This window comes from Microplitis demolitor, chromosome 7, assembly GCF_026212275.2.
Source record: "Microplitis demolitor isolate Queensland-Clemson2020A chromosome 7, iyMicDemo2.1a, whole genome shotgun sequence".
Taxonomy (NCBI): Eukaryota; Metazoa; Arthropoda; class Insecta; order Hymenoptera; family Braconidae; genus Microplitis; species Microplitis demolitor.
In genome coordinates this window covers 7,203,054-7,216,731 of record NC_068551.1, presented here as the reverse complement: position 1 = coordinate 7,216,731, position 13,678 = coordinate 7,203,054, and the positions used below count along the sequence as shown (strand labels likewise).

The 13,678-nt window shown below is 29.2% G+C and overlaps 1 protein-coding gene and 1 long non-coding RNA gene across 6 annotated transcripts in view; one reads left to right on the top strand and one right to left on the bottom strand.

The window, feature by feature from the left end:
* Positions 1-2,607: 2,607 nt before the first annotated feature.
* The window catches only part of LOC103571369 (uncharacterized), a 51,777-nt gene continuing 40,706 nt past the window's right edge, over positions 2,608-13,678 (top strand). Inside the window, exons 1-3 of one of the 2 annotated variants that reach the window (XR_008403959.1) lie at positions 2,608-2,697; positions 12,377-12,424; positions 13,268-13,340. This is a non-coding gene — a long non-coding RNA (uncharacterized LOC103571369). Of the gene's footprint in view, positions 2,698-12,376; positions 12,425-13,267; positions 13,341-13,678 lie in introns of those variants that run through there. The other variant, XR_549046.2, reaches the window with a different exon arrangement.
* LOC103571368 (hormone receptor 4) overlaps positions 2,693-13,678 on the bottom strand; it is a 62,621-nt gene continuing 51,635 nt past the window's right edge. For 2 of the 4 annotated variants that reach the window (XM_008549506.3, XM_008549507.3), the window contains exons 2-11: positions 11,009-11,113; positions 9,048-9,971; positions 8,420-8,972; positions 8,129-8,339; positions 7,605-8,066; positions 6,084-6,218; positions 5,618-5,881; positions 3,386-3,578; positions 3,039-3,166; positions 2,693-2,916 (exon numbers count right to left, since the gene is read on the bottom strand). In XM_008549506.3, coding sequence (XP_008547728.1) covers positions 2,836-2,916; positions 3,039-3,166; positions 3,386-3,578; positions 5,618-5,881; positions 6,084-6,218; positions 7,605-8,066; positions 8,129-8,339; positions 8,420-8,972; positions 9,048-9,971; positions 11,009-11,108 — 3,051 coding nt within the window. In that variant the 5' untranslated portion in view covers positions 11,109-11,113 and the 3' untranslated portion in view covers positions 2,693-2,835. Of the gene's footprint in view, positions 2,917-3,038; positions 3,167-3,385; positions 3,579-5,617; positions 5,882-6,083; positions 6,219-7,604; positions 8,067-8,128; positions 8,340-8,419; positions 8,973-9,047; positions 9,972-11,008; positions 11,114-13,063; positions 13,288-13,678 lie in introns of those variants that run through there. The other 2 variants (XM_008549505.3, XM_008549508.3) reach the window with 2 other exon arrangements.

Genomic DNA, 13,678 nt, shown 5'->3' with positions numbered 1-13,678 from the left:
TTATCGCTTTAAAAGCTTTAAATAAAAATTATGAAATACACACGAAAGCATTTAAAACAGGACTAGTACTTTCAACATAATAATTATTCATTGAATTATTGTACAATATGCACAAGGTTTAGCCCAGAAACAAGAGTCATACTTTCCTTTAGACTCTCACTCTCACTTAAATATTAAAGTTTGTGGGCATAATAATACTCTCGGTAGTATAATGCCCTAAGTCTTGCTGATCCAACGCTTTAGCCTTCCTATTGAAAGGCTGCTGTACTCCAGACATCTTTGTACATATTTATAATATACACATAAGACAGCCCAACGTGGTATTCTTTATTTTTTGTTAATTTAATTTAATTTTATTTTATTATTAACTTTATCATTCTTTGATATTTAATTAATTATTATTATTATTATTATAATTATTACTAACATTTATCATTGTTATTTAAAATTTATTTTTATTTATTTACAGAAATAGATAAGAAGAAATAACGCCAATTTTAAACAAAAAAAAAAGATTAAATAAAATAAAATATTAAAATAAATTGGGTGCTGAATATTCAACTATTTACAAATTATTATCGCTACGGTCAATTATTTTTAAGAGAAAAAGAAGTACATTCATATATATATATACATATATATATATATATATATATATATATATATATATATATATAAGAAATTAAAATAGAAAAGAGATTAGATAATTATTATAAAATTAGAAAAAAATTTAATTTATAAATTTACACGTTACCGACCGTTCGATTGAACACAAGGGTACGGCGATATCGGGTAATACAGTAGCCCTTACTGCACTCAAAAAATTTCAAATAATGTATTTTTTTTTTTTTTTTTTTTTTTTTTTTAACAACATCATAAAGTATATTCCATTGAATAAAATTAAGTCTTATAATATGGACAAGTATCCTTTGGATTGATAAGCCAAAGGTTTTGTGTGTGTGTATAGTTTGTAATAATTTTTTTTTTATCAATGTATGCTTTCAAATATGAACAAGGCAAACATAACGAATTATCATATCTATTAATTTTTTTAAATTTCTTATAAACAAATAATAACAATTTTTTTTTCGAATATAATCAAAAATTTTAAATTCTATTAACATCGACATTTTTTAAAATTTTTGATATTTAATTTAATTTTGTTTAAAAATTTCCAATTATATCAACATCTTAAATAATTGTTGATTACTATTTTTATTGTCAAAAATTTTGTTGATATAAATATCTATATATTTATTAATCCAATTATTTAAATGATTTTCATTGTATTATATATGTTTTCAAGTGTTCGCTATTAGTTGTTATTTAAAAGTATATTAATTATTTAAACCAATTAATATATCTCAATTTAAAAATTTAATACTTTATATTAAATATAACTTTTTATATAATTTTATTTAAAACGAGATAATTAGCATTGAATTTAATAAATATAAAGTTTATTATTTTCATTGTTCTACTTACAATTATTATAAATTTAATACAAATTTCATAAAACTTAGAAATAAATTATTATATTTTTCAAAATAATTTTTTTTTCAAGTTATAAAAGATTATTCTAATAATCTAATACTTCTGTAAGCAGTTGACTTTAATTATTTATTTTAATTGTTTATTAATATTATATCAACCAATAATTTACCTGTTCATTTTGCCTTAAGCATACACTGATAAAAAAATTAATTGTTCGTATTATGCGAAAATCTCTACACAGGCAAGATAAAAATCAACTAAAAAATTTAAAAAGAAATATATATATGTATATATAACTTCGTATTAAAAAAACGCTTGCTAATAATTTATGTAATAAGCAATATTTTTTTTGAAATATGATTAACTAGCATGAGCCGTGGGTATTTTGAACTTTTTTTTATTTTTTTAATTTACGTTAGGTTACTTTTTTTTATAATAATTATAATATCTCGTACTTTAATTTATTGAGCCAATTGAAGGAGGCCGAGCGTGTGCGCACTCTTAGGGAATTAATTTATCTATTTGTGTACTTTCACGTACCGACGTGCAGTCTTTACAGAATCGAATTTATGACAGAATGTCATGTATGATTTTTTTAAGGCCCTATATTAAAAAAGAATTTTTTTTTTTTAAATTATTATCTTTTATAATTTGTTATCAACCAAAAAATTTTAAGAATTAAAAAAAAAACAAATGCTATGTCGGATAATATGCGATGTTTTTCTTTTGTAAAGTCAAAAATAATTTAGTTTGTATTTATATAAAAATAAAAAAAAATGGTAAAAGCATTATTTAAGAAATAGATCAAAATGCAAAAGTTATTGTATTTCTTGTTTCTTTTTTTTGTTTTTTAAACAAATCGCGTGTTAATGTAAATATTGACGAATATATGAATGCATGTGTGATGTTGATCACGTCGGTTAGCCAATTAATTTATTTATTACGATAAAAAAAGCTGATCTGCGTTGGGCGTACGAGAGTCATTATTATATCGATTGGATTATGCAACGTGAACACACAATGACGATAATTGCGCGACTGCGTACAGAAATATAGTCTTTTAGTTTCGATATAAAAGTTCAGTTCTTGTCGATTGTTTTGTTTACTTTTTAATTTTAATTTATATAACAACGAATTGTTAAATAATTCGTTTGATTTTTTTTTGTTCTTTATTCCTACAGTATTTTTATTACTCATTATCAGGTTTGTTTCAATTTTTTTAAATGTTCTCATTGTATAATTTTCATTTAGAAAACTATAAAACGAACATTTTTTGTATAAATATATTTTATTATTTACGTTCAGATAAATCCAGCATTATTATTATTTATTTTATATTTACTATCTTTGAATTGCTGAATTTAATAAGAAAGGAACGTAGAACATTTTACTCTCGAGTAGTAATGTAGCTGCTGATTGCACCTGAAAAAACATTGAAAAAAATTTATTGCAACCTTTTTTTTAACTTTATTTATACACCCCAATGAAACGGACCAATAATCTTTTTTTTTTAATACAAGAAGTAATTAAAAACAAAATCTTACTTCGGGCAATCGAAGAAGAAGATCATGAAAACGACCAGGTTGTTGTGGCGCACTATGTTCCACGAAACTTCTCAAACAACTCATATACCGATCTTGTATTTGTTCTAATTCCATCGTACTGCCTCGAGCTATTGATAAAGAAATATATATATACATATATATAGATATATACATGGTTTATTACATAAGGCATATCATTATCATTTACAATAATGGAACTTACATTTAGTATCTTTATATTGTTAGCGAAAATTATGAATATATTTTTAAAAATTTTTTCTTCTTCCAAAGATATTTAAAAAAAAAAAATGGAATTTCATGAATATATACAAAATTATTATGTTTACCTTGAGATAACATGGTGATAACTTTCAAACAAACGTACTCTTCCATCCGTAATTTAACTCGTCGGAACATAAGTGTAACGTAAGTTATTTTTTCTACCATGAGACCCACATCCTGTCTTAATTGGTCCATGGTTATGGTTCGTCCCATCATACTCGTTAGGCACGTTTGCAGCGTATACATGTTATTTGAAACCTAAATAATTAAAATAATCATGATAATTTTTTTATTAATAACCGCACATTTAATTATATTTTAACCATATTATATATATTAGGGTGTCTCAAAAAAAACAAATACTTTTTTTTTACAGTCTTATGGGCTCAAAAGTTACTTAATATTATAAAAAAATCGTCAGCAAATTTCAGCCAGATATCTTTAAAATTGAATTATCACAAAAGAGGGTCCCCTTTCCCATTTAAAATACACGTGAAAGTTTTTCATTTTAGTTTTTCGCTATTAAGACTATGAAAAAAATTTCATTTCAAATTCCACCTGGTATGATTATGTAGAAAATAAAATAGTCTACCTGTGTTGAAGCATTATGTACGTCAAACGAACTGGGAAAAAGTTATGGAGCTTCAAAAATCAACAAAAATATAGTTTCCTCAGTTTTAAATTTTATAAAAAATTATTTTTTATTTTTATTCTATTACAAATTTTGACAAGCACGTTTTTGTAGGAAATTTAATTTGCTACAAAAAGTTTCTGATATCATATATACGTCAAATGGATGAGAAAAAAGTTACAGGGCTTTAAATGTCAACGAAAAGTGAAGTTTAAAAAATATCAATTTTTTAAACTTAAATGTCAACGAAAAGTGAACTTCATTTTTCGTTGACGTTTAGAGCCCTGTAGCTTTTCTCTCATTCATTTGACGTATATATGATATAAGATATTCTTTGAAGAGATTTTCTACGAAATTATACTGAGTAGAATTTGAAAAAAAAATTTTGTTTCATAGTTTCAATAACGAAAAACTGAAATGAAAAATTTTCACGTGTATTTTAAATAGAAAAGGGGACCCTCCTTTGTAATAGCTCAATTTTAACGATACCTGACTGAAATTTGGTGAGAATTTGTTTTTATAATATGAAGCAATTTTTAAACCCATAAGACGTTAGAAAAAATATTTATTGACACCCTAATATATATAGGGTGGTCGTTAAAAATTAAATTTTCTCAGACGCCCCATAAAAAACTTCTTTTTAGAGAAAAAAGCGGGGAATTTGGTTTTTTATTTTAAGTAACAAGAACACGTGCCTCAGGACGATCAAAATTTATTTTTCAATACCATCGTGTTTTTTTTTTAAATATCTTATGAAATATGCTGATGAAAGGAACAATTTTGTAGGAAATTAAATTCTTGACAAAAAAGGCCAAATTCATTTTTTTTTATAAAATGTGTATTTATGAAGATATTTAGGAAAACCTTTTTTAGATCTTATCAACTGAGTATTTTAAGAATTCCGAATGTTAAAAATAACGTTTTTTCTTAAATATAGACAAATTCGTAACATATCAATTATTTATGCTTGTTATAGTTTCTATATACTTAAAAAAATGTTATTTTCAACATTTGTAATTCTTAAAACGCTTGAAAGAGGTTCGTACTTCTCTCTCTATTATACTCAAGTTCACGAACAGTACTATCTTTGTTGCACTTGTGTAGTAAATGGAAATTTTGGCCGAGTTTCTCTAAAACAAACGAATATTGTTAAACAATTCAAGCGCACTTCGCTAGATTAGATAGTAGTGCATCAATGTGCGGTCTGTATTTTGTACTAAGAGATTTTGTTTCCGAAAAAAACTCAGCCGAAAATATCTGATAACCCCTGTTAATTCATACCATCTCGACAAAGTTTATTTAAAATATCTCCATGAATATACGTTTTATAAATAAAGATGAAAATATCATCTTATTTGACAAGAATTTAATTTCCTACAAAATTGTTTCAATGACTTTTTCCTTTAATCTGAATAATTCATAAGATATTTAAAAAAAAAAAAACACGATTGTATCGAAAAATGAACTTTAATCATCCTGAGGCACGTGTTCTTTTTACTTAAAAAAAAAAAATTCCCTACTTTTTTTCCTAAAAAAAGCTTTTTATGGGGCGTATGAGAAAATTTAATTTTTAACGACCACCCTAATATATATTTATATAAATTTTTTTTATTTTTCAATAAAAAAAAAGTTTAGATGTAGTGATGATAAAAAAATAAAAAATTACTTCTTGCACAAAGTCTGCACTTGTACCATCAGTCCCAACATTAGAAAATTTTTGTTGACCATGCATCGCTTGATAAGCCGAAGTCGTTAGAACTAATAGTTCATGCCACTTATGTGTAAGGAGTCTCGTGTGAACTTCAACCGGAAGTTCAAGGTAAAACGGCAATCTCTTGGTCCACTGTACCAATTTGTAGACTATACTGTCTCCTATTTGACACAGCTTTTCACTCAAGTCTGATTTGTGATCTAGCAGCTCATCCAAATTCTGTAATAACAATTAAATTTTTAATAATCATTGAATACTAAGGGTGTACGAATAATTCCAACTTGCGAACTATTCATGTCAAATTAAATAGTAATATTTGACCTGATTCGAACACTATTCGCACATCCCTATTTAAAATATCCACAAAACATGTGATTTAAAAGAAGATGACAATAACACAATAAATGTATCAAAATATTACCCGTAGTGTTGCGATATCTTGGAACTCATCACAGTCTATAAGTGTTTGGATCATGGCGAGTGTTGCGTCTAATGGGAAAGCCCGATCCCTCGAGCTACTCACAGCATTGTCTAGCCTTTGCCGTAAATGGACCACCTAAATGACAAATAAAACATGATATAATTATAACAATAACGACAATAATAATAATAATAATAATAATAATAATAATAATAATAATAATAATAATAATAATAATAATAATAATAATAATAATAATAATAAATATATATATATATATATATATATATATATATATATATATATATATATATATATATATATATATATGTATTTTTTTTATAGTGAATTTACTTAACGATCAAACTTTTTTATATTTAGATTCAAGGAATTACAACTTTACTGAAATAGATCAGTAAAACCGTAATTCTTTTAACCAAAAAATAATAATAATAATAATAAAAATAATAATAATAATATGAAAACAATAGATCGCATATCCGTGAGCCGGATGGGAATGAGAGAAAAGGAGATTCTTTCATTGCGAGACTACAAGTGAAAGTGGATGCCCACGTTTGCGTGTGATGATCCAAGAAACATTAAACAATGTTTCACAACTGAACGATGTAGACAAAACTAGTAAAAGAGTAGCTGGGGAAATTTTAAGACCAACATACTTCCTACGTTAAATTTTTAACGTGAGGCCTTTCACTGACCTTTCCGAGGCTGGTACCTAGGTCGTAGCTATTCATGACTGTGATTCAGTCTTGATATAAGTGCATGACTCGACGTCTCGTATGAACGTGATCTCAAGCAAGGGAAAGTTGTGACTTTCGCGGGACTTTTAACAACCCAACACACCGTTCAGTTTATACCAAACATTCATTGGTATGGTAATGGTGACTCGCACCAATGTAGCAGAAATGTAAGAGGGAGAGAGAGAGAGAGAGAAGAGTGAGAGGAGACGGTGGTGGAGGAGGTCAGTGTCCCCTTGTGCAAACTTTCACGAGTTACGAAAGACTTAGAGAACTGCCCGTCCTTGGCACCGGTTGTCGCTGATTTTCTATTGTCTCTAACGTTGTTTTTCTAATTTTATCGATACATTTGTTTATTATATCGTATATTATTTAAACTATAATTTAAAAATTATACAGATAAATTATTTTATTATTCTTATTATGTATACGGATGACAAATGGTATCTGTCCGTAGGGAAAGTGACCTCTTTTAATAAGAGACAAAAATATGTGATCAGAACACAGATGGAGATGTTTTCACTTTTGGCAATGGCCTTTAACCGAATTATTTTCTTATTCTTATTATCTCTAACCTGACTTAACTATATTGTCGCAATGTTTAAGTACAATAAACAACCAATGCAACAAATAAAACTTTCTTAAACTTTTATTTTAAACATATATGTCTTTTGCAATATGAGTAAAACCTTGACAGGAATTATGTAATTATTTTTAGCTTTCAAAAATGTAACTAATATTATTATTTAAAGCATAAACAACTTACTTCTGAGGGATTAGTAAGTGCTGTTTTTAGTATTGTCCCATTAACCAGATGTCCCGTATGCGAGGGATGGTTGGGATGACTTGGTGTTGGTTGTGAATTATGTTGATCCGATGATATCTTATGATGGTGTAAAAAGGATCCAGCAAGTTGAGCATGTTGTTGTTGTTGTTGCTGTTGTTGCTGCTGTTGTTGTTGTTGCTGCTGCTGTTGCTGTTGTTGCTGCTGTTGTTGTTGTTGCTGTTGGCTATGATGAGCAGCAGCAGCCGCAGCAGCAGCAACAGCCATATGCTTATCAAGCATTGTTGTTGCTGCAGCAGCCATATGTTTATCTAACATTGTTGTAGCAATATTTGTACCTTTATTGCCAACCAATGATCCTGAACCATTTACACCACTAGTAGAATTATTGTTACCACTTACACCACTTGATTTGTTCGTTTTTTTGTGTTTCTTGTACTTTACCTAAATATATTTAATCGATATTATTATTAAATAAATAAACAAATAAACATTAATTAACTAACCTTATAAAGGTTATAAACAGCTCCAGAATTTCTGCCACCGGGCATCCTATCTTCTCGGACTGCTTGAAGTACCATACCCTGTTCAATGCACTTTTTAAATCGACAATACTGACACCTATTTCTTTGAGTTTTTGTTATTTCACAACCACCTTCAGCTACACAAGTGTAGACCCTTCTATTTTGTACAGTCCTTTTAAAGAATCCTTTACATCTGTTAAATTAAATAATACTTTTATTATTATAATTTATATTAATAATAATAATGATTATGATGATGATAATAATATTAACCCTTCGCATGTAATGATGCCATAATGTAATCCAGTGGCTTTGTCTTCACAAATCATACAGATCATAGGTGTTTCATCTTCTTCATGTTCTTGCGATGGTAAAGATGTTGAAGCTGGTGTTGAATGCGATTGCATTGATTGTGTTACTGCTTCAGATTTAACTGCAGCGCCATTTCTAACCCACGGTTGATTTGAACCAGACGCTGTTAGATTAAGTGCTTGCAACTGTTGTGCAGCAGGAAGTTGACTTAAATCACCGGCCCATAACCTTTCCATATTTAATGGTGGTCCAGAAGAATATGAAATACATGGTGGTTTACCGCGTGATTCTTGGCCGAGATTCAGCAGCAATTGAGCAGCTGATTCTTCAGATGACGAACAGGATGCTGATGATGCTGTTGTCGTCCAAGATGCTGCAGGTGGTGGAACAGGTTCTAACGGAGGTGCTGACCATATCATGGTCCTAACACCACCAACCTCACCCATTATCACTGTGGGAGGAGGTCGGGGAGCTGAGGGGGCTGGTCTTTGCGCTGGTGGTTTCATACCTTCCGCTATAATTACATAAACAATTTATTACATATGTACTAACTAAAATTTTTATAAATTTACTATTTTATAATACTTACACGCAGATGATGAAGATGATGTGTTGTTGGAATTAGTACCTTGGTTATTTCCAATATTACCAGTAGATCCAGGTCCATTCCCTGACGGACTACCAGTACTACTAGGATTACCAGAAATATTTTGTCCGTAACCAACACTGCTGATAACTCCATTAAGTAATCTCTGAGCTGCAAAACTCTGGACTCCAGAATTTTGTGACCAAAACTGATGATGAGCAAGGAGATGAGCTGGAACCGAAGGAGCTCGCGACCTTGGTGGTGTTGGTGGTTGCTGTTGTGAACTGTGTGATGAGTTACTACTTGGACTGGGTGCTTGGCTAATATTGTACTGGGAGGATGGACTAGGTTGACTCGAGATATCAACTCGAGAATTTCTATCACTTCCTCCACCTCCGCCTCCACCATCAAATACCGAGTTGTCTGAATCTAATTTTGTTTGACCTGATGATAATTCACCAGCTCGCTCTGGTGTCTGACATCTACTGCCAGGTTGTTCTTCTTGGCTCATTGGTGTTGTGGATACCGCATTACTTGTTTCAACACACGGTGATAGTGGTGCCGGTGTTTGAGTTCTACCTTCTTCATTAATTCTCGTGGAACTCATCACTGGTTCTGGAAAGACCGAATCTGGTGATGCAGTCTCACGTATATTATCGTGCTGATGATAAGAAAGATTTGTCCCGCCAATTACTGAAACACTGGGACCACGTTGACCAGGACTTCGAGGACTTGGACTACCTCGAAGAAACTCGCTCTTTACTTTGACCACGGGACAGCCCGGCGAGCTGGGCATATTGACATCCGGTGAGGAGGTCGACGTATCCGCAATACTTTCCCCTGGAGCAGGAAAGGTTATGGGTGAAGGTGCATCCGTTGGTTGGATCCCAAGTGGTGATCCTGCTGATCCGAACGATACTGGCGAGTCTGAGAAAAGAATTTATATATTTCTTTTTCTACTTTTTTTTTTTTCACCGCAAATATCGCTGTAATCAGCATTTATGTTATTATAAAATTTCATAAATTAATATAAATTTAAACTTATTACCATTAAAAGACATTAATCTCAACCAAATTTGACATTGTGTCTCCCGAAGCATTAATGAATTTGTTGAATGGTCGGTCAGTAAATAAGGATTATGGTAAAAAGGGTAATGGTCATAATGATATTGAAAGAATGGTTCACCGTAAAATTGATGATAATGGCGATAATGAGGATTAAAAAATCTTTGATTTGATATACTATTAAATATTATATTAAAATCCATCTTAAATTATTTCAGTAAATCATTGTATTGTAATAACGATGATAAATAAATAAAATCAGTAAAAAAAAATGCAACTGCGCTGTTCATCAAACGTCAGAAGTTCACGTGGTACCAAGAGATCAATGATTCCCGAGTAGTGTCGTTGCACCATTATCGCCATGTTGTTAACAGTCGAATAATTATTCTATTACGTGAATTAATTAATTTTATAATTATTAATAAACATATGTATATATATTTATATGTATATATATATATTTTTTTTTTAATTGTATGGCGGTAAAATTAAATGACTAAATTTTTTATTATTGTACATCAAAATAAAAAAAAATAATAAAAATAACGTGTTAACACGAATGACGACGCAGTCAAACTACCCTAGCTAACAGTATAGTGCATAGCTGGGCTCTAGCCGCGTGGGCAGTAGTTTAACCCCCTCCTTGGTCAGCCCACGCACGTTGGAATCTCCCACCTTGATGCCGTTTGTATGTTTTGTCATATGCATAAATTAAAACCATCCCCAGTAAAATGAAAGAAGCAGCTGTCTTTAACTTTTATATATAAATTCGTATAATGGGTTATAAGATTTCAGATTGAAAGGTCAAATTTTATCACGTATTTTCATGTCTTTTATTGGTTTTATTTTTATATTATATTTAATAAAAGATATATATGTATATATATAAATCATCTCACCGTCACTACTACATCGGGAGTCGACCTTTCTCCTTTTCAACTTGAGGTCTTGAAACAAGCTCATGTTGTCTAGCTCACACGGGCTGCTCGTAAGGGTCATAATTCCTGTAATCAAAAAATGAAAAAAAAAAAATAAATAAAAATAAAACAATCATTTAATTATTCATGTTATAATCAATTTCATGTATATTTATTTAAAAATAATTTATATTATATATTTTACTTTATTTACGCCCAAATTGATTTATTTCATTTATATTTACTTTGTATTATCATATAATGTAATAAGAATAAATATATATATACTTTGACGAAAAAATAAACATCATAAATCGTATATATTAATTCATTAATAATTTGTAAAAAAAAATATCGTTATGCAATACAATGAAAGAATAAGTGTCAATTTTTTTATAAAATGAAAAAATGATTGATAAAAATAAATTAAAAATTTTTTGATGTCGCTTAGATACTATTCCTAACTAATGAACCGAAAAATCGATTTGTATCATTACATAAATCTTATAGTTTAATTAAAGAGGAAGAGAAAACCAGAGCAATGCCCGTATGTGATGTATATATGCATAATTAATGTTAGCGTAATTAATAGGGCTTTAGATTATTTCGGTAATACTCAGATCACATGTGAGTCTTGTGTCGGTTTGTATCGTCTTAATCTTCGGCTATACTCGGATTCGTTCGGTAGTTTACGCGGGCTATTATACACAACCGGCTAGTGTGTGGTGTAGTTAAGTTGGTGGAGACGTACATGGTGCAGTGGGGTCCTTGCTCTCTGTACCGTATGTGGGTCACCAGTCTCACACACGCTGCTATTCTTGCGTAACCAATGCATGCATGCATGCCACGCTCGCGCGCTTCTACTGCCGTGTCTCTTGTTGTAACTGTCGTTGTTATACTGTCGTTCGTTGATGAATTAAACTAGTATAAAACTTATTTAGTTTTTTATTATAGACTTATTACTTTATTCTATTCTATTATGTTAGATCTTCGTACTTGGAAGAGAAGGTAAAGACCTTCCTTTCCTTTCTAAACAACTTAAATAATCGATTGTTTCACTTTTTTTTCCTTTTCCTTTTCATTCTATATATTATCTTAACGATCCTTGAGAGAATCTTTATCTAGAATTCTCACACGGCCAATGGTGAAAGTTGTTCTCCCACGATTCATTTTTTTTAAACAATTTTTATTTACATCTTTTATTCAATTATTATTAGTCTCATATATTATTTATATTTTATGTTTTTAATCTTATTTAACTTCCGTATCGATTCCGTTCTTTTCTTTTTTTTTTTTTATCAAACAAATATTATTTAATTATTCATTACTAATAATTATTATTGTTTTTAGGAATCGTGTTGAAAGTTATTGCAGAGATCTACTCAACTAAAATGAGTCGTAAGTAGTAGAATAAATTAATACTCCGACATAACTGTAACTACCATCAGTAGTTCTGATTGATAGTTAACTTTTCTACTTTACAAAGAGTATTGTGTGGATCCCCTCTTTTTATTTATAATAGAGAGTGAGAATCGGCCAGTGAGAGTTAGGCTCATTCGGTACATTGAACTTTTCAGTGAAAGTTTCTATTATACCACTGGCCTTACTTTACTTTTCCTACGGCAAGTATCGCTATGTTGTGTCATAAGTCGTGGTCAGAACGAGGAAGTTTTCCCGTTATTATATTATTTATTTTTATGTACATTTTATTTTACTGTCATTTAAAAATACTCTAATAAATTAACATCACAACTTTTTTTTTTTTTTTTTTTATTTTTTTATATTGTTTGAAAACAGACGAAAAAAACAAAATTTATGATCTGCAAATAAAGCGTTTAAAGTAAGAATTCAACAGTTTTACGTAACATTTACTTGAGTAGAATGATAGCTGCATCATGTATGTGGTAGTAATCAAATCATACAATTGAGTAACGGGTTAAAGACCTCTTCTCAATAATTAAAGAAAAAATAATAAATATTTATTTTTTCATTTATTTTTTTTTTGTTTTATTAAATTATAATAGAATAATTTCATACCTAAATGACGGCCTTGAAGAACACTCATTTTTGCACACATTTTTATCTCCCAATATTATAAAATATTTTATTTAAAATAACAAAAAGGATTGATGTATATCACAGTTGTGTTTTTAAACTATATCCATAGTACTAAACTTAATAATTATTATTATTTTTTATTTTTCGATATTCACAAAATTACGTCAATTACAATCGAGATAGTTGGAGGTCAAACGAATTCTCGAGCCAACTCCATCGGCTCGAGGACACGTATAAAAGGCGGAGGCATCCTCAGAAACTTGACAGTGTGTAAATTCACTGTGACACAAATTCACAGTTGTAATAATTGTGTGAAACAAAACACAAATAAACTTATTATTGAAATGCATTAAGTCTTAGATGGTATTTATCAAATATTTATAAACTTGGTATTCACTATTATACACAGATAATTATTTATTTTATAATAAATTTGTTTCATAACTTTGAAAGTAACAAACTTTTTTTTCAAGTTTTAATAATTTATTATAATTTATTTTTTTTTATAATAAAGATGAATATGTATACATATATATTTATAAATATATATTTATATATATATGTGTATATATATATGTATATATGTATATATAT